This window comes from Antechinus flavipes, chromosome 4, assembly GCF_016432865.1.
Source record: "Antechinus flavipes isolate AdamAnt ecotype Samford, QLD, Australia chromosome 4, AdamAnt_v2, whole genome shotgun sequence".
NCBI classification, from domain to species: Eukaryota; Metazoa; Chordata; class Mammalia; order Dasyuromorphia; family Dasyuridae; genus Antechinus; species Antechinus flavipes.
The window spans coordinates 474,982,897-475,004,064 of NC_067401.1; the positions used below are offsets into that span (position 1 = coordinate 474,982,897).

General features: G+C 52.8%; 1 protein-coding gene across 2 annotated transcripts in view; it reads left to right on the forward strand.

Annotated features, from left to right (window-relative positions):
* The window catches only part of EPS15 (epidermal growth factor receptor pathway substrate 15), a 119,529-nt gene that overhangs the window by 80,272 nt on the left and 18,089 nt on the right, over nt 1-21,168 (forward strand). For both annotated transcript variants that reach the window (XM_051999712.1, XM_051999713.1), the window contains exons 13-16: nt 7,566-7,638; nt 17,717-17,878; nt 18,270-18,467; nt 20,181-20,384. In XM_051999712.1, coding sequence (XP_051855672.1) covers nt 7,566-7,638; nt 17,717-17,878; nt 18,270-18,467; nt 20,181-20,384 — 637 coding nt within the window. The remainder of the gene's footprint in view (nt 1-7,565; nt 7,639-17,716; nt 17,879-18,269; nt 18,468-20,180; nt 20,385-21,168) is intronic.

Consider the following 21,168-nt stretch of genomic DNA (forward strand, 5'->3'; position numbering starts at 1 on the left):
TCAGGATTCACACAGGAAGCTTGGTCACCCGGGACCTCCTCGACCCTCGGTGGCAGGATCCCAAGGCCTGCCAAGGTTGGCAGTTCATGGACCCATCTGCCCCCGGTGCCCAGTGGCCTCAGATTAGTTTTAAACCTACTTGGAAGGATTTCTTTTGCATCACCATCATGGTGGGGAGGCGGGAAATTATCACGTAGTGATTCTTTTGCGCTAGTCAGGTAGCCCAAAACCCTGCAGGTGCAGGAGGATGAGAGTGGTTCCCTTACCAATGGGAGCACCTCCAGGGTTTGTGGCTCCATCAGGGCAGACTATATACATGGACTGCAGTTCCTTCCATGACTCGGGGTTGGCCGGTGGCCAGAGCCACTCTAGCTGTAGACGGTCTGCTCCTGGGGGAGCAAATTACTTCTTGGGGGCTAGTGGGTGCCCAAGAATTTTCCACTGTTAGAGGTCAGGCCCCAACCACACTCTTGTACTCCTGCACAGCCCAAGGGGGCTGGAGTCCCCTCTGGAATTCTGGACACTGTTCACTTTCTTATCATAAAAAGATTAAAGAGAGCGCTGAGAAAATACGGTAAAGAACTGGTTGTGATTTTCTCAGCCTCATTGGATGAACACTTGACTTGAGTTCAATGATGGGGAGTCCCTGACCTGCAGGTTAATTTTATTGGGTCATTGTAACCCCAAGGAAGCCACTACCAGGAAGTGATCATAGCTGCAGAAGCACAATAGGGATTTTTTTTTTTTAAACAGCCTTTATTTATGACTTCATTTGTATAGGGGGCTCTCCAAAAGAAAGTTCTGCTATTAATGCGGCCGGTACCTGCCCTAGAGATGCTCCAAATAATGCATTCAGAAATAGAATCTTAATCTAAAGTGGACTGTTGCTCAGCCATTCTTGGCAGAATATCCAAAAGGTTTGGAAGGAGTGAACCATCTGGGACTTTGGGGGCAAACCCTATCCCAGTTGCTTTTTATTTATTCATATCTATTAAGCCCATGAAGGCAGTGCAAAGTTTCATTAAACCCAACTGGTTGATTTTTTCCATGGCCAAGTTAACAAAATATATATTGTCTATAGGAAGAGACTAAAGTAGCTTCCCTAAACTTGACAAATGAAACAGTTATAAATATCTGAGTTTCTTGGGGGGAATAAAAAAACTGCCTTTGGTTTGAGACTTGCAGTAATTTCTTCTTGCTGCCTTTCCCCCCCACTGTCATGTCTCCTGAATCCTCCCACTCACAATTGAAGCCTTCCTTGTAGCAAAGACATTTAAGCTACGCCAATGTGCACAGTTCCCAGGCTCTGGACACGTGGGCCTCCCGAGAAGACTGCCAGTATGTTTCATAATCATGATTTTTAACAGTCACTCTGCTGGTGCTTTGGTGGCCAAGAAATGGAACAAGGTCCCTGGAATTTGCAAGGGGATGAGTGAAAGAGCTGTGAGTTGGGGATCAGACATTCTCAGACCAGCCTCTGTCCCTGATTTACTGTGTGGTCTTGAACAAGTCGGGTCAGCAAGCAACAAGCTTTTATTAAGCACCTACTATGTGCCAGCCCCCTGCTAAGTGCAAGAGATACAAAAAACACCAACTGTCTCCTCCAGGAACTCATTCTACTGGTGGAGCCAGCATGCAAACAGGAGGTACAAATAAGATATTGGAAAAATCAGTGAAAAGACTCTTCAAAGAACATCACTAAGCTTAAGGAGGATTTCTTCCAGAAAGTGTGTGTTTAACTGAGACTAGAGAAAAGCCAGGAGGTGGAAAGAAGGAGGCCTGCAGCCTCGGGAAGAACCTGTCACCTTGTCCAGAGGAGGGAATTGGACCGACTTGTGCTAAGCATAGAGAATCAGAATGTCTGAGCTGAAAGGGTCCTTCGAATCGAAGGCCATTATCTTTATTTACTTCACAGTCCCCCTGATCCTTCAGACTGGGCCTGCCTCCTTACTATAAGAAAACTGAAGCTTCCATTGTGGAGCTGCTGCTTCCCTTCCCCCATTCCTCCTGAAGAGCTGGCCTTTCTTGTCCACATCAACCCTCTGCTTGTGACCTTGAGGCCATGCTTCCCCTCTACTCTTTTTATTCTGGGATTATGGGTCGTAGAACTGGACGCAGAAAGAGCCAAACCTCAAAGGTGGAATTTGAACCCAAGCTCCCTGACTCCAGAGCTGCCATTCCCATATAACTGGACCGCTGTTATTTGTTCTTTTCCCTCATTGCACTGCCTACAGATTGCCCAGACTTACATGTCTTCCAATAACAATAATCATAATTATCATTAATACGTCTGTAGCTGAATATGTCAAGACTTATTGGAACCTTATAATCAAATAAATGAATAGAAAGAATGTTTTCAAAACAAGTCACGTACACAAATACCTTTCTTCATTAATGTTATATGAATTTTTCTGTTATGGTCTACTTTTGGAAACTGTAAAGTAAATTATAACCAAAAAAACACAGCTCCAGTTACTCTAAAGCAGCTGTAGGAATATTAACACATTCTTACCAAATTAAAAACAGATATCCTTTAGGGCACATGATAAGCACATGAAAAACCTACAGAAATCATGTTGGAATAAATAGACATCATTCCACTAAGGAATAGTAAAGACTGATAACAGGTACATACCATTAGATCAATTAATCAGGCATTGTTTGATCAAGTACCTAATTTATCAACTATAATGGAAAGTGGTTTACTCTGGGTGGAGTCGATGAAATGACCGAAGTTCAGGAATGAAATCAAAAAGTGTTTTGTGAGTGGCGTCTACCTGAACTAGGCCAACAATCAGTGAAAAAGGAGCATTGAACAAATGGGTGGGCCCTGCAGATCTGTAGGTGAAAGAAAGGTGGCAATTCAGATCGTGGTTGTTGTCACCAGAAATTACAAAAGGATTATCCTTACAGGATAATGCAGATTTTGAAAGCAAATAGTAGGAGCTGTCTACACTGGACACACGTATTGTAACTGGACCATTAATACTGCCAGTTGTCTTCGATTTCCTGTATATATTTTTGATCCATGAAAACTGAAGGAAGATATTTGATAAAGATGCTGTCATATTAAGTAATTGTTACACCTAAGCAACACAGAACAAGTTTCCGGAATAGAGACTAAGCAACAGAGAACAAAATCCTGGGGCAGCCGGATAAAGGACACGCCCCTCCTGTAGTCTGGTGCCAGGGATGGCAGGGATGGTTTGGGCTGTGTCTTTGGCATTTCCTAGCACAGAGTAGGTCCGTACACATCCAAGGCTTTTTTCAGCATGCTGTTCTCTTCTTCCTGCCTTGGGGGCATAATTTTCAACACTGGACAGTGACTCTTTTAGCATCTCATTGCCACGACCCAAAGCTCCCAGGGTGGCCAAGATGAGCTTTGAATTGGAGTCTCATACCTCTTGGCGTTGCACCTCGAGGGGCTCCCACAGAGCAGGGTACTGGTGGTGATGATAGCACCAGTCTTACAAAAAGAATCATTTTTTAAAATTCACAATTCAGACAAATGTATTTGGGGCACAAGATTGGGCAATCTCATCTTACGTGCGAGATAAATTTCACCACAGGATAAATTTCTCTCTTTGTGGATTAAAAAAGGAAAGATTTGGCCCAAAATGAATCGGTGCCATATCCTGTTTTTGTCCAAGCTGTGCCTTCCTTTCAAAAGACTGAATGTACAAAGCAGGTAACTATTTGCAAAGAGGATGGCTTACTTTACTGTAAATGACAGGGATTATTTGCTTTTGAGCCAATTCAGTCTCCTTTAAACGCTAAGTGTCCTTTGTGCCTGTGAGTTGGAGGTTTTAGTTACCATTGACTCTGTGGGAAGAGGTTAGAGAGGAGGGGATCTAGAGGGAAAATCTGCTGGGAGCTTAAAGGGCCACTGCTGTCGGGAGAAGTCACAAATTAGAAGGGAAGTCAGTGGGAATGGGCTTTGGTCCTTGATTACCTCTAGGATAAGATCATGCACGGTGAGAGACCTTGGCACTATGACATCCCCAAACGTTTATTTTTAGTAATGGATCTGTCAGTTCAGGTGTCTCACCTGCAGTATCTCATGGTATTGCCATAACTTAGGAAAGAAGCTGAATATTATCCAACAGGGCCTTTCAGGAAGCACTGATTAAGCTGTTCCAGTGTCCAGAGCACCAGGTTCCAAGTTGAGGCTGAGTTCCCTAGGATTTGGTGACATATGTATCCCCATGACTAGGATACAGAATCATGCTTGAAGGGCACACACATCAACAAGGTGCCTACAGAGTTGGATGGGATGGCTGAAGAGGGAGAAGCTCTGGGGCCAGAAGAACAGGACGTCAGCAGGGAAGGCCGCTCTGGAGCCGGAGGAGCAGCAGGGGAGGCCGGCCACTCAGGGGCCAGAGGAGCAGCAGGGGAGGATGGCCGTTCTGGGGCTGGAGGAGCAGCAGGGGAGGCCGGCCGCTCAGGGGCTGGAGGAGCAAGAAGGAGGCCGGCCATTCTGGGGCTGGAGGAGCAGCAGGGGAGGACGGCCGCTCAGGGGCTGAAGGAGCAGGAAGGAGGCCGGCCGTTCTGGGGCCAGAGGAGCAGCAGGGGAGGATGGCCGCTCAGGGGCCGGAGGAGCAGGAAGGAGGCCGGCCGCTCAGGGGCTAGAGGAACAGCAGAGGAGGATGGCCGTTCTGGGGCCGGAGGAGCAGCAGGGGAGACCAGCCGTTCTGGGGCCGGAGGAGCAGTAGGGAAGGCTGGCCGCTCAGGGGCTGGAGGAGCAGCAGGGGAGGATGGCCGCTCTAGGGCTGGAGGAGCAGGAAGGAGGCCGGCCGCTCTGGGGCCGGAGGAGCAGCAGGGGAGGCCGGCCGCTCAGGGGCCGGAGAAGCAGCAGGGGAGGACGGCCGCTCAGGGGCCGGAGGAGCAGCAGGGGAGGACGGCCGCTCTGGGGCTGGAGGAGCAGGAAGGAGACCAGCCACTCTGGGGCCAGAGGAGCAGCAGGGGAGGCCGGCCACTCAGGGGCTGGAGGAGCAGGAAGGAGGCTGGCCACAGAAGTCCTGCAGGCAGAGGGAAGCACGTAAGCAAAGGCGTGGAGAGGGAGGCATGAGCCACGCAGAGAATGCAGCAGCTTGGGTGGAACAGAATCCCTGGAGGAGGAGGCAGACCTCCTAGCAGATTGGCCTGCAGAGGCCGCCGTGGGCCTGCTCCTCCGCTCATCCCTGCCTGGTGGTCTTCATCGTGGCAGGGACGACTCAGGTTGTGTCCGCACCTTGTCTGGGCTGCAGTCAAGGTCTAAGAGGACCCCGAGGTTGGCTTGTGAGCAGTCATCTTGGCCCTTGGGGCCTAGTGCCCCCTCGTGGAGGCTCTCTCTTCTGTCTCGCACCAGGTACCCGATCCCGGGGCCCTTGAGCACTGACATGGTCACCTTCGGACAGTCAAGCTCCGAGTTCACTTGGCACTTTGGTGTCTTGAACATTTCGTCTTGTTCTGGTGTACACACATTGATTCAGCAAACATTAATTGCTTCCGTGTGCCCGGCATGGTTCTGGGTGTCGGAGGCACCCTCGAAGAGCGAAGGTTCTCCTGGGCTGGGGGGACGCCCCTGTGATTGGGGCAGTGGCTGAGACTCATGATGGCCAGGTGGCCTTTACTTAGATGGCCTTGGACTCTGTCCGGGGTAGGACCTTGGCCGCTCAGGCCCATGTGTAAGCCCGCCTCTTTAGAGCGAATCTCCTTCATGGGGCCTCCCCTGTTCCCTTCGCCTTCCCTTTGTCGCTGTGGATTGTCAGCGTCCACTCCCAACGGCCAGCCCTGCGCGGGGTCTGTGGGGCTGCCCATCGCTATGGGGGCTCGCCCTTGACCTCCGCTCAGGGAAGCTGAGGTCTCGGTCTGTGGTGCCTTCCTCACAGGGTTTCTCGCCGGTCGCCGGGAATAACGAGCCGAGCCAATCATGACCTTGCATGCGATGTGATGGGCTGGGGGAGGGAAGGGTCCCCTTAGGGCTGGCCTCTCTCAGTACCTCTGGACATGGCGCCGCGAGACCAAAAAGACTCATCTCTTCAAAGCAGGAAGAGGCGAAGATTCCAGAGTGACTCCCAGAATGTGGGCGAGCTTTTCCTGTCTTCCTAGCGCGCTGTGGGTGGGGGGTTGGGGGGAGAAAGTCCCTGGAGTGGTTCACATGCACGGCGAAGACACTGAGGGATGGGACAAAGCTGCCCAGCAGCCGTACAGGCGGGGAGGGATTGTTGAAAATCACCCTGGCGACCGCAGGAATACTAGGCAGAAAGCTTGCTCATGTGCTGCTTTGGGTTGGTTTTTAAAGTAGTCTTGGGTATGTTGAGTATAGACGCTCAAAATTCTTGGTTGCTTTTTAGTTAAGAGTCAGATTCATGGACAGAAAATGGCGAAGATACATTAGCCGTGTAACTTAAGTCTTGAGCCTTTCATGGCTTCGAGGACTGCAGCTTGGGGTGGGAAGGTCAGACCTGACTTGAGATTTGAGTTCACCGTGTGTTCAGTACCACGAGAAGAGTCCGCAGGGACGGTTATTAAGATTATCCAACTTTGAGAGGAAGCCCGCAGCCTTCATCATCAGCATCATTTAAATCCCATCCTGCCACTGTTCTTCCTGACCCAAAATGGCATCAGGTGCCTGCTAGTCACTGTGGCCCTGGTGCCAGGGCAGAAACAGGTCTGCTCCGCCGCACCTTTGCTTGGGGAAGCCTCGAGGGGTCGTGAAAGCTGGTCTCGTCTCAGGGCAGGAGATCGTCCTAGATCGTCACCCTCGGCACGCGGTGGCTGCTCAGCAGTTAACCGGCCCGAGACTGGTTTTGTGGTACTGAGTGTGGCATTGTGGCTGGGGAGGGGCTCGTTCAGAACCCGTCTCTGAGAGGGCTTTCGGGATGCGGATGGCCTCTGTATCAGAGGGGGAGCAGAGGTACCGAGCAGAAAAGTTCACTGCAGGTGAGGGGATGTTTTTTTCCGGTTTAGTGCCCACTATTAGTTTGTTGTGTTTTTTATCAATGAAAACCCAGGTTCTCCAGTTCCCTTTTCTTCTTGATAACACTTAGTGGGATCATTCCAGATAGAATGGAGCAGACAGCTCCTGGAAACTGGGTCTAAAATTTTGGTGTTTTCTAAAATTAGCAGATGCAAACAAGTCTGTTTTAAAGGAGCCCGAGCAAGCGCCATTCCCGAGCCGCCGTTCCTCAGCCGCTTTCCCTGGGCTTCTCAGGGTTAACTGCCCAGAGCTCATGGAGCCCCTCCCTCTCCTTCCCCAGCATTTCTCATTAGACAAGAGTTCCATAGCAACAGTGAGCTCACCCAAGCCTGAGTATTTCATTGATTATCTTTTTCCTCCTTCCCTTTTTTTAATCTCTTCTCTTCCTATTTCACCACAATTTTGAGAGCCAACTGTTTTATAAAACCCAATTTATGTAGCTTTCCAATCCCTAAACAGAGGAAGGTAGAAAATCTGCCCTTCCCTGTACAATTTCATGTGTCACCATGTATTTAAAAGGCGATTCTGGATTCGGAGGGTGGATGACCATGCCCGCAGTAGCTGATGTTCTCAGATATTCTTGCATTGTTTGCTGGTCTTCTAGGGAAAAGAACAACGTGGAACAGGATCTCAAGGAGAAGGAAGAACATATCAGGCAGAGGACCAGTGAGGTCCAGGTAAGTGTGAGGGCAGGGGCGGAGGAGGGGGGGTCCCCAAAGGGCGGCTTCCCCGCCGAGGGATCGGCTTCCTGTGTGGCTGGCGACTTGGGAAGGGGAGCATCTGACTAAAACATAACACACCAGTTCCTCTTTTGCTCCCTATTTGGGGGTCCAGCTTCTGGTCTGGAAGGTGGTGTTAGTGCTGAAAAGCGGGTCTGGGGCTTTGCTCCTTCCGCCTCTGGTCTAAGTGCTCCGGTCACGTCCGGAGGGTTGGCAGGTAGATCATTCCAGGGAGGCTTTGTCCTGTGTGGTGCAAACATTGCCACCTGCGTACAATGGAGCAGAGTGATGGAGGCGCAGAGCAATCATGTTCCTCCTTCTCGGAGAGAAATTGATGGGCGGGAGATCATGTGCTCCCTCACCCTGCCCCCCAACATGTATTTTCAAAGGCTACTGCCTCTCCAACTAAATCCATCATGGAAGAAAAGGCTCAGGAATCATCATATGGAACCTTTGAAAATCGGCTGAGTCAGCCGGGGTGCCTCCAATTCGTGTTTCTCTTATATCCGAGAAGGGGGAGGGTTTCAGTAAGCATGTGAGGTGACCATATGTGTGTCTGTCTGTCTGCTCATCCACATTTGCTCCCTCTGGCCACATAGGGACATCTCAGGCTTGGAGATGGGGGGGGGGGATACTTACTGCATTTGGGAATGGGAAGAGGTACCCCTCCTTTATGGGGGCTCCCTCTTTGAAAAGGGCAGATGGGATCTTACTCATGGACAGAGTAAATGGGCAGCAACAGTCTGGCTGTTTGTCTCTTCACTCTCTGCTCTCCTTTCAGACCCTATCCATTCTGGCCTTTCTGTAGCTTGGTTCCCCTCTGGGATTCACAGTTTGGATGAGTGAGAGCTCGAATTGTTTCAAGTCATTGTGTGGGTGTTTATGTAGGACATTCCCCAGAGGCCTGAATGTGCTGCTGATGGGGGGAATGGGTTTTCTGGGATCCTCGGGGTTAGGGAGAAGAAAGGGCTTCTGGCTGGCCGGAGAGGTCATTGACAGCTTTGACCGGCACCTAAAGCTGATGCAGAAATCAAGATTATCATCAGCCTCTTCGCCGGCTCGGGGAAAACCCCAGTGATGTATTTGTGGGGAGTTTTTGAGCCCCTTAAGACATAGAGAAAAGTCGCCGGCATGTATGAGGGAGCAGTCATTTTTCAACATGCAGAGAAGCTCTCAGGAAGGGAAGAAGGTTGAGAAATCCCTTTAGTGAAATGGAAGAAATCAATCTTTGCTGATCTCGTCCCATCCATTTCTAAATTTAGACAATCACTGCAGCAAAATGCATCCAAAGGTGGTTCCCGCCTGTTCTTCCCCCTCCCCATTTGACTAGAGCAATGAGTATCTATTTGGTAAAGACACATTTGTCCAGAGTCGCAATAGGGGGGGCATAAAGAGGCTCTCGGGGGCTGGTTTTCTTATTGTTATAAAAGTGGTGAATGTTTATTTGGGGTTTTTTAAACCTTGACTAGAAATTTCTCACCTGCTTGACCAGCAGCCCTCCAGGTGTGTGTGTTTTCAGCTTTCTTATCCCCATGTGATTGAGGGAGGAAGTCGAGATGCCCACCTGGGAGCTCGGTGCCTCAGTGGCTTGTACCCGGCTCCCTGGCAAACCGGGCAGCAGTGGTGCAGAAAGAATCACGAGCACAAGGGCAGCAGAGGAGGGCGAAGGGCTTAGCTTCAGTACACAAAGCCCAGCCTGGGCCTGGGCCAGTCTCCATGGTGAGTCGGCACCAGGGGAGGGTCACCTGCGTCCTCCTTTCCCCTCCTCCTTCTGACCTCGCGGAATGCCCTGCCCTCGGGGAGCACCAGGGCTCCCCTGAGGGCAGGGCTAGCCAGGGGCCTCCCTCAGACCTCTGGACAAGCTCGCCTCCCCGGCTTCACAAACCACAGGGATGCTGGGCTTCCCTGCTGCAGTGACCTCGAGGGGCCAGAGGCAGCTGGACCTCAGACTGCATCTGGCAGCACGGCCGTGGCCTGGCCCGAAGGCGAGCCCCTTCCCCTCGGCTGCTGGCAGGCAGGTGGGCGCCCTTTCCCCACTGTGATGTGCCTGCTACTTCAAGCCCACAGCGTGTGGGAAGGCGAGGCCGGGCCTTGCTGGACATTCCTGGAGCATCCACAGCCAGGGTCATTCTTGTGACCCTCGCGCCCCTGCCCGTAGCAGGCCGAGGAGGCGGCCGATCGCTTTCCTGAAGCCGCACCTGGCAGCCCGAGGGAGGGAGAAAGGCTGCTGGGGCGCCGTGGAGAGGACCGGCCTCAGGTTTGTCATCTGTAGCAGGGGTGGGAGTAACTGCGCTCTGGTGCATCTTGAGGCTGTCTCAGAGCCCAGCCGCCTGCTCTGCAGTAACACTCGCTGCCCACTCTTGCCTCGTTGTCTTCCCGAAACTCCCTCCCACCCAGCATTCCTTGTTTTCTCCAACCAGGACAGACCGGGCTTCAAGCCCCAACTGGGGCAGGGGCAAGGCAGCGGGCACAAGGGCTGTACATGCTCGTGGACCTGAGCTCTGAGGATCAGCCCCCGATCCTGGGGGACCTCCCACCATGGCCAGCCCCACACCATCTGGCTCCCAAAGGCCCTGCCCGTGCTCTCCCAGTAACTTTCTGAGGAAACGTGGAGTCCCAGAACCTGTCTGGAGGGCAGCATCATGCCCCATTGTCCTTTATGGTCCGTCTGGGAGGGCTCTGCAGGCTTTGTGTCTTGGGGCCATCCCTTGCCAGGCCCACCTTTGCTTGTTTCCTTTGGGAACTTTGGGGCAGTCTTAACTTCAGGTTGCTGGGCATCGAGCCTGACTCTAGCTCTGTCACTTCTGCTCATTGCTCCCATTCCTTCCCTCCAACACTAATCCCTGTTCACCACAACTACCCCTCAGCTCCTTGAAGAAAGAGGGCCCAGCGTTTGGTTGAGGTTGTGCTCCCCTCAGTGGCCTTTCTCTGGGCCGACTTTCCCGGGGGGTCTGCCCTCCTGGTGGCCTCTGTAGCAGTCGCTGGGCTGTGTGCTTAGCCTGTCCACACTTGGGGATCCATGTAGCCATCTTTTCATAGTCACACCTTCCCCTCTTCTTTGGGGGTCTTCTTCCTTGTCTGGTGTAGGACCTCGAGTGAGTGAGCACTACAGATGGTGGTTAGAGTCCTGTTGAGAGAGGAAGAAGGCCTGGAGTTACCGGGCCAAGTCAGTCTGATGCCATCCTTGTGGGATCTTTATCTCTTGGGGTCACATTCTCCATTCTCAAATTCAGTTGGCCCGGTCATGGACTCCTGAGATCTGTGGGTTGGTTTAAGAATTTGATAGCTGTGTTCCAGCATAATTTGTTTCCTTTGTAATCCTGTTATTTTATGTTTTAAAAAGCGTAATTCTGAGGAGGGCTAGCCATGGTCACCATCCTGAATGCCCAAAGGGTCCAGGCCATTGTCTTAATACATCCAAGAAACCACACTTTGGGGGAGTCCCCAAGGGGCCAGGTTCTTACCCCTTCATTCAAGTAAGATAATACTTCTGTATAGTGTTTTAAATATTGAAACATTTATTTTATTTTTATGATCGTTTGTTATTTTCGAAATACATGTAGAGAGTTTTCAACATTCACTCTTGCAAAACCTTGTGTTCCAAAATTTTCTCCCTCCCTTCCCCCTACACCCTCCCTTAGACAGCAAGTAATTCAATATAGGTTGAACATGTGCAATTTTCTCTATACATATTTCCCCAAATTATCATGTTGCACCAAAAAAAAAAAAAAAAAATCAGATCAAAAAGGAATAAAATGAGAAAAAAAACCCCAAGCAAACAGCAACAAAAAAGGTGAAAATACTATGTTGTGATTCACATTCAGTCTCCATAGTCCTTTCTCTGGGTGCAGATGGCTTTGTCCATCCCGAGTCTATTGAAATTGCCTTGAAACAGTCTCATTGTTGAAAAGAGCCACGTCCGTCAGAATTGATCATCGTCTAATCTTGCTGTTGTCGTGTATAATGATCTCCTGGTCCTGCTCATTTCGCTCAGTATCAGTTCATATAAGTCTCTCCAGGCCTTTCTGGAATCATCCTGCTGATGGTTTCTTATAGAAAAATAATATTCCTTGGAACATAAGGTTTCACAAGGGTGAATGTTAAAACCTATCTATGCATATGTTTCGAAAATAACAAAGCTTGAAAAAAAAAAAAGGAAATGCCAAAAATGTGGCATTAGAAGGGAAAAGGGGCCCTAAAGAATATTTTTTATTCTAACCTTAATTATCAAGTAAAATGAATGTTTTTGCTCAATAGGAGATTGTATGTGAATTTCTTATGTATATTTTGCTTTTCCTTTTAAGCATATAGTAAATTCAACATGTAACTTTAAAAAAAAGAACAATAATATTCCATAACATTCCTATACCATAACTTATTCAGCCATTTCCCAAGTGAGAGAACTCAGTTTCCAGTTCCTTGCCACTAGAAAAAGGGCACTAAAAACCTTTTTGCACAGGTGGGTCAAGTATTGAAACATTTAAATCAGTTTTCTTCTAGAGGAAGAAGAGACATTGACTTCCATCTGCCATTACCCTCCTCTCATGCCTGGGAAAGGCAAGACCCTATGCTCAGCCCCCTTTGTGGGGGCATGAGCACTCAAGGGTGCTTCAGGATGAGACCACCAGCAGCTTTTCAGACTGGTTTGGTAGAGAGGAAAGAATGGGTGCTGGGTATGGCTTCAAAGGTCGAGTCCCGACTCCTTCCCTTAACCTAAGGCTGCAGCCATGGGCAGGTCAGTGAGTCAGCAGGCGTTTAATTAGGGCTCGCTTCGGACCAGGCACGTGCAAACTGTTGGGGACAACAACAGCACAGACAAAAACATGACCGGGCCCTCCGTGGGAGAGACAGAGTGGGGAGAAGTGGGCCCTGGTCATCCCCAGGCCGGGAGAGGGAAGGCCTCCAGCAGGAGGGGGAGCGCGGTGAGCATGAAGGTAAGCCGTGCAGCCGCTGTGGGAGGTGGGCCCTGGGTCAGCGGGGCCGGAGGGTGCAGGATAGAGGCCGGGCTGCCATACTACATGGCCCCAGGTAGGGATGTTGAAGCTTCAGGGCCGTAGCCTCACTTCCATTTTGAGAAGGGTCAGCGGTGACTTTCCCAGCAGCCCACTTCGGGCCTGCTGAATTCTCAGAGGCTTCCCGCCTGAATGTGGCAGGTGTTCAGCCTTCTCCAGATGGGAGACTCATTTCCCTTTACAAATCCCCAATAGCAGAAAGAATTCTGCCCTGCCCCCACCCCAGTCCCTGTAGGTCGTCCATGGAGCCATTTTTATTGGCTGCTTTTGCATCGTGGCAGGTTGTTTTCACCCTAGTCATTCTTGTTCTTTTGTGGAGGATGTCACGGGCGGCCAAGCTGGGGGTTGAGCTGGAAGAACTGGAGCAGGACAGGCCAGAGGCCTATCTAGGCCAGGCCCCATCCTGCAGCCTTCCCTCTGGAAGGATGCACTTGTCAGCCCTGACGATTAGGAACAAGGGGGAAGAGGGGTGGTCTGTGCTGGTGGTTGCTAAGGTGACTTGCCCCACACAGACAGATCTGAGGAGGGAAATGTACGCATCTGCTCTCTCTGCTTCATGTCAGGATCAGAGAATTTGTCCCAGAATAAGGAGGATTAAAAATAATCAGAGGATGTCATTATGTAGATGTTGCTTTAGAAGTTTCTTTGCCATGTGGTTGGGCTTCTGAATCATTTTGGAAGCAACTTGAATCTTTTCCTGTTAGCACATGTATTCTAGCTTCTCTCAACAGATTTTGGTTTTCTTTGGCTCCCCAATTTCTCTGTATTCAATAGGTGAAAATCTCGTGGGCTTAGAGTCATGTTAATTAATATTTGATGGGGAGGGGTGAGAATTCTCTCACTCTCAGAAAAAAGGACTTAAGAAGCGCTGATTGTTATAAGCTTTCATATGACACTCCCCTCCTCCCCCCAGTCATCAGATCCACTTTCAGCTTTCTTAGATAATTAGGTTTTTCTTCCTTCTCCTTGTTCCCGTGAAGTCCCGTGACAGTCACTGAGATGCTTCTTACTGCAGATGCAGCTGCTAGATCAGAGAGGAACACACATAAGTGTAATGAGTCTCTAATCTCGGGAGGGAGAGGGAGCTGTGGAGAAGTGACCCCATTAGTCAGGGGCCCATCTGAACTCCTGCCCTTAGTCCATGGACAAGGGATTCTGGGGGTGGGGAGACCACTGTCCACACAGGTTAATGCCTGAGCTGGATCAGCTATCTTCTACACACAAAAAACCACTATTTCAGTTTGTGTGGGAAAGCGCAGTACCTGTTTATTTCTTAAGAAGATTAGATGACTTTTCCAGGTTTTTGCTGATTACTCTTACACTTTCAAGCTATAACTATATTAGAACTTTTCTTTCCCTGTGTGAAGGCAACACAGTCACATCTGACATTTAGAAAACTGTGTGTACATGCTTTGTATAGAAATACAAATATCTTTTGTCTTAACTTCTCCAATATTTCTCAGTGTATCTTCCTTCCCAGAGAACTGTCCTTTTTATTTTTAAAAAAATATTTTCTTTTTACCACCAATTACATATAAGAACAAGTTTTGAATTTCAAATTCTATCCCTTTCTCCCTCCCTTCCCCATTCCCAGACATGGCGGGCGATCTAATGTAAGTTGTAAATGTAAAACATTTCCATTTTTTCCATTTGTCACGAAGACTCAAACAACACATAAGAAAGTGAAAAGTAATATGCTTCTGTCTATATTCACATACCGGTTCTTTCTCTGGAAGCAGATAGTCTTTTGAGGTTATCGTGGATCATCGAAATGGTGAGAATAACTAAGCCATTCCTGGTTGATCTGTACTGTGTACAATGTTCTGGTTCTGCTCACTTCTTATCTTTGCAGATTTCTGAAACTTTTCTGCTCATCACTTTTTAGGGCACAGTAATATTCCATTTCATCCATATACCAGCCATTCCCCAATTGGCGGACGTCCCCTTGATTTCCATTTCTTTGCCATAACAAAAAGAGCTGCTACAAATAGTTTTGTATAAGTAGGTTCTTTTTACTTTCATCCCTTTTAACAAAGAGGAAAAAAGAGAAGGGATAAAAGAGTTCTCTCTGTAACCAGCACGTTGAAAAAGTTTGATCTTGTATAGAATCTCATTCTGTAAAGCAGGAGAGAAGCGCCTTCCCATCAGTCAGTCGGCAAGTAGTTAGTAATCGCCTTGTACGAGTCAGGTGTGTGCTAGTGCTGGGGTCACCGGGAGAAAGAAGGGAGCCGTTTGGGGAGGGCCGGGCACCTGCTAGGGCTTGCCTCACAGACTGAGTATGTATAGGAAAGTACCCGTAGCAGGAGGTTCGAGCTAGTGTTGGAACTGGAAGGGCCTCCTGCAGGAGGGAGACCGGAGCCAGGTCCAAGCACCATCATTTAGTGCAGTTGCTCTTCTATTTACGTGGCCATTGTCATAGCTTCTACCGCTTACCTCTGTCTGCTTTCTTCACTTTGCACCGGTTTGTAGAAAACTTCCCCTGCTTCTTGGTGTTTGTGATGTCTCTTGTTTCTTATAGTGCAGTACTCCCACAGCAGAGTTTGTTCAGCCATCCCCCCTGGACAGGTCACTAAACCTGTCTGCCTCAGTCTCCCCATCTGTCAGATGAGCTGGAGAGGGAAATGGCAAACTACTCCAGCGTCTCTGCCACGGAAAACCCCAGATGGGGTCATGCAAAATCGGACGGGACTGAGGTGACCGAAGAGCAGCAACAGTTGTTGCGCAGCTCATGATTTCACTCCGGAAAGCAGTTGTTTCTCTGCTTGACTTTTTTGTGAGGCCATTTAAAAATTTTTCTTTGTGTCACAGGCCCATGGGATCATTGCTCTGCAGCCGGCCCAACCAACACACTTTGGGGGCCGTTTCTGGCCTTTCTCCCTGTTTCTGTGCAGTAGCGAGTTAAGAATGATTTTTACATTTCTAACTGTTACGACACTTTATTTTAAAACACAAGGACCATTCTTAACTTGGGGGCTTTCCCAGAAATGGCCAAATTTGACCCATGAGGGTACTGAGGGTACCCCTGCTCCAGACTCATCAGCCCCTTCCGCAGATGAGGAAGATGTGACCCAGGGGATGCTGTGACTTGCCCGAGCCTGAGGGGTAGTGGAGCAGAGGCAGGGTTTGCAGCCAGATCGACTGACACTAGCACTTGGTGATGGGCAGCTAGGTGGCACAGTAGGTAGAGCCCCGGGCCTGGGCCTGAGTTCAAATGCAGCTTCAGACATGTTGTAGCTGGGTGTCCCTGACAGTTTTGCTGGGAGCATTTCTAAAGAACTTAGCATAGTGTCTGGCATGTCATAGGTGCCCAGTTAATGCCCGTTTCCCTCCTTCCTCTCTGCTGGTATGTTTGCAGTGTCCGGGAAGTAGGGAAATGGAGGAAGGCCACCATGGATGGCCCTCACCTTGTGAGCTTGTGAAGGACATGGACCAGAGTCCTAGTGGAGGACACTTCAGTAAGGCGGCTGCCCAGAAAAGCTTAAGGCAGTGCTGGAGACCGCCTGAGGCTGTGCCTTTGCACCGTCTCCTCCCTCCTTTAAGAAGAGGGAGAGACTCATCCCCAGGGCGTGGCACATAGTGGATGCTTTATATGGACATATGGTTGACTGAGTTTCGGGACCACAGATGGGATCTCTCCAAGGCAGGAGTGGAACCGGGCCTTCCTGCCGCCACTCTGTCTACGCCACCCGCCTTCTCTGGTTCTTACAGGAAACAGCTCTTGAGCCGACCCTTGCCAGGTGGGTAGATAGGCTGGTGAGGGTTCCCAGCATGGAAGACAGGATCGGGGCCAGAGGTGGGCCGTGCTCGGTGGACTCAGTTATGGCAGGCCTCCCTTCTGGGATCTGATCCTTCAGGGAGGAGCCCGCGTGCGGGAGGCCTTCCCGCCCCCGGCTGCTTCCTCTGGTTCTGTGGCTCGCCTCCTTCTCCGGTCCCTGATGCCGGTTGTGATTCTGATTCTCCCGAGACCACTGTGGGCCATGATGTCCAGCCACAGGGGCCGTAAGGACAGAGGGTCAGAGGGAGCCATCCAGCCCGCTCTTCCCTCGCCCTCTGGGTCGCTCTCGCGATGGGACCGCCCGTCTCGCACGAGTCCACCTGACACGCGCGGGTTCTTCATTCACTTGCTGTGTGCTCGGCCACTGACACGGGGAAGACAAAGTAGAAGCCGTCGAAGTCGGGGTGTCTGGCCCGCCCAACTCCTTCCCTCAGGAAGAGGCCGTGGCCGCCCAGAAGCCAAGTGGTTTTCTTTCAGCTTCGGGTTTTAGTTTCCATCATTTTGTAAACACTAAACGTGTCAGCAACGGGTAACGTTAAAGTGCAAGAACTGGCGAAGCCATCTTCCAGCCCGGGCGTTGTTCCCTTCGTGGGTCTGCTCCTGGCCCTCGCGGGCAGCCAGTCTGGGCAGGCCTGGGACCCATCTCGGCCATGTTCGTTACGTGTGAAATTGGTCGGAGTGCAAAGAAAACCAGTCGGAGTAACAGTTATCCCGGTAATTTTCTCAGAGTTCCCAGATGCGGCTGGGACCCCATGTTCCGGAGGTGCTTGTTACTTGAAACCATCAGTTCTGGATTGTTTGAATTGAGATGAGAAGATTTTTATTTCCTTGTTAAGTATGTGGCTCAGGCCAGAGGAGGGAGCGCCCATTCAGAGGCGGCGACTTTAGGAGACACCTTGAAGATGGTGGCTGGAATCGTCCTGTCTGCGGCCTCTGCGCATTGGGCTCCCACTCGAGCCTCGCTCCGTGGGCTATGTTTGTGGCGCGGGGGATGGCGCCGGCTCAGGGAGGCGGGGAGACCAAATGGGCTGCGGAGCCTCGAATGTCGTCCCGGTGGGGGGGGGGGCATTTCACAGCCTGCGGCGGCCTCGGAACGTTAGTGAACTTGGTGCCCACTGATGGCCCCTTGGTGGTGCTTCACTGATGGGGGGTCTGGCCCCCAGGAGGCCGTGGGGCTGGGAGCAGCGGCCCTCTGCTGGGCGCCCCTTCTGCCAAAGCGGGCAAGATGCCATGTTTGCCTTTGTTTTAGGACCTTCAAGATGAAGTCAAGAGGGAGAGCTCCACCCTGCAGAAGCTGCAGGCCCAGAAGCAGGAAGTGCAGGAGATCCTGAACGGGCTGGATGAGCAGAAGGCCACATTGGAGGAGCAGCTGAACGACGTCAGGCAGCAGTGTGCCCAGGAGGCCCGCCTGGTGAGTGCGGGGTGCCCGGTGCCAGGCCTCCCTTGTGCCCTCCGGGGGCCGGGGCGCGGCTGCAGCAGGGCCTGGCTCCAGGGCAGCGGTGGGGAACCTGCTGGGACGGGAAGGGGCCGAGGGCAGGCGGCTCTTGAGCCTTTGCCCTGCTTGCCACCCCCCTCCCCAGCCTGGGCCACGCATTGGATCACGCTTGGGTGCCCGAGAGGCAGCCGGTGGTACAGGGAGGAGAGCGCTGGGAGGCCCCGGGGCAGAGCCAGACCGGGTCACGTCCGCGCTGTCCACCTCCGCGCCGGGTGAGCTGCCCTTTGGAAAGGACCCAGTAAATCGTCTCTCCCTTCTTTCTTTGCCTCCTCCCTTGCCTCCTTCCTTCCCTTTCCCCAACGTCCAGATTTCCTCTCTGAAAGCTGAATTAACCAGCCAGGAATCCCAGATCTCCACCTATGAGGAGGAGCTGGCCAGCGCCCGGGAGGAGCTGAGCCGCCTGCAGCGGGAGACGGCCGAGCTGGAGGAGAGCGTGGAGGCGGGCAAGGCCCAGCTGGGGCCCCTGCAGCAGCACCTGCACGAGTCCCAGCTGGAGGTCACCTCGGTAAGGCTGGGCGGGGGCTGGGCTCAGGGACCAGGCCCAAGCCTCGTCTGCCAGCGGGCCCAGGGCAGAGACAGAATTGTGACGGGCCCCTCCAGGCGGGGGCGGCCTCTCTGAGAAGGCGGAGGCCGCCCCAGGGCCGGGGGTGAGGGGGGAAGAGAGCAAGAGGCCGCCTGCAGGCGACCAGGCCGAGTTGTCCCTGCCCCCGGCCTCCATCTGCATGTAGACCAGGCAGCCGGGGACTGACGGAGGGGGACACAAACAGTGGGGATCTCGGGGCACTGTCCCCCAGAGCAGGAGGCTCCCCCATTCTGGGCCCTGGCCTTCTGCCCTGCCTGCCAGGCAGCCTGAGAGTCTCAGTCCCGCGAGTCCTGCAGCAGCAGTGCTGTTACTCTCCCTGGCACCTGAGGGCGCAGCGTGGGGGTGGGGCCCGGTGCCGTGGGGCAGCAGCCCTGCATGCCCAGGAGGGCCCATCTCCCCCACCTGGAAGCCATCCTCTTCCTGAGGGGTCGGCATCAGTGGCTCGCGTGTCAGTGGGGCGGGCTCTGAGGGGGCCCTGGGCCGCCTGGCCATTGACGGCCGCTCGTCCGGTTATCGGATGATTCCCAGCTGGCAGAGCAGTAGTCACAGCACGGGGAGGCCTCGGGGACAAAAAAGGCTTCATTGGGCTGGTGCTCAGACAGACTCCAACCAGGACAAGCGTAAAGTCTCGTACGTGAGCTAGGAAGGCTTTGAGGGGAGATGGCGAGGCTCGCCAGCACTTTGTTCAAAAAGATCTTGGGGTCTTAATGGGCCACAAGCTCAGGGCACCAGCAGAGTCACGTGACTCTTTCTGCACGCTCACACAGAGCGTCCCTATTCACTGACGACGCAGTGACCCACAGAGAGCAGTCACAGCAGTAACGGGAAAGGAAGGCCCCAGGTCGGGGCTCCTGCAGCGCAGATGGTCAGGGCTCCGGCACGCGCTCACCCAGGACCAAACTCGTTTCAGAGCGCACAGTTATTAAGCGCCCACATTTGTCAGGCCTTGTGCCGGGCGACATGAGGGTGATCCTCGCTGCCCCGGAGGAGCTGACCGGAGAGCTAGGGAGGCCACACGGGGAGGGAGCATGCTCAGAACGTGACAGAATGGGACGAGGCAGGGGAGGGGAACTGGAGGAGCCTCAGGTCGAAGGTAGGGCCTGAAGCTTGGAGGAAAGGGGAGGCCCCGGAAGGCCGGCCTCAGCGTCCCTGGCCTCCCACAGGAACACAGGAAGGCTTGGGGCTGGTTCTCCAAGGAGCGTCTCCCGGGAGCCCTCTGGGGGCCCACGAGATTCCAAGCTAGAAGGGGAATTTAGAGGTCTCGCCGAGCCCCTTCTCGGTCTGTGGCTGGGGAACCAAGGCCCAGGAAGGAGAAGTCGTGTCCTACCGTCCCACAAATGCTGCCTCTCGGAGGAAAGACTCAAAGCTACCTGTGGAGAGTGGGGGGTCCAGAGTGGCACCTGCCCCAGGCCAGACCCTCAGTGCCCCTGCCCGGGAACGTCCCCAGTTAGAGCAGAGCCGACCATTGGCAGCTTTCCCCACTGTCGGCGGCCCGCCTTTGCTTTTCTTGCTCCTTTGCCGCCTCGTCAACAATCTGGGAATCTTCGAGCCGGACCCGGCCAAAGGGCTTGCGGGGCTACGAGGGGCCACTCTCCCTTCCCTTGATGACCCAGTTCCTCCCTTCCTGTGCTCCAGATGCAGGCCAGGCTGACCGAGATGAAGGAGCTGGACGACGCCAGCGGCCAAGAGGGGTGGTCCAGGAGCCCCCAGAGCAGCCTGGTCAATGGCGCTTCGGAGTACTGCAGCCTCAGCAACAGCAGCAGCGAGACGGCCAACCTGCATGAGCACTCGGACACGGCGAGCGCCCCTGAAGCCGAGTCCGGAGCCCACGAGTCCCCGGTGAGGAGGCGCCGAGCCCCGGGCTCATTTCTGGTCTGGGGCCTGCGAGGAAGGCCGAGGCCGGCTTAGTGCTGGGAGAAGAATCCCCCCTCAGCTAGAAAAGGCCCTCCCACAATCCTGGGCTCCCTGCGAAACGCTTGGGGAGGGAGGGGTGCGGTACAACAGTCTCTCCCATTGCCCTTCTCGTCTTCATTCTCTCTCATCTCCCCCTTGTCTTCATCCTCTCCCATTGCCTTCCTCGCTTTCTTCTTCCCCCATCACCGTCCTCACTTCCATTCTCTCCCATCCTCTTCCTCATCCTCATCCTCCCCATCACCTTCCTCATCTTCATCACTCTTGCATCTCCAGAGCATCTTATCCAAAGTCCCGTCTAGCCTTTGCCACCTGGGAGGGAGGCCATGCAAACACCTGCGCCCCATTTGGCAGGGGAGCCTTGCCCGCTCTGAGCCCATGGCTCCCTGGGGCCATTCCTCTTGTGCCCCTGCTCTGGGAGCTCACGGCGCCGGCCCAGGGCAGCAGCCCCTCAGGAGTCGCGGTTGTCAGGGACCCAGGAGTTGGCGAGACCCTCCCGGGCATGTGTTCACCTGCGCAGGAGGAGGGCAGTGCCCTCATGGCCCGCTCTGCCTGTTGCTAGAATTACCCTCCAGTGAGTGGCTGTAGAAGCGATGGTCAGGGAGGCTCCGTCCAGCCCCCGCCGGAGCGCAGGAAGGAGAGCTAACATTTCCATGCAGGAGAGCTGTCAGCGGCTTCTCCGAGGCCTAGAGGGCTGCCAGCGCTGGGGAGA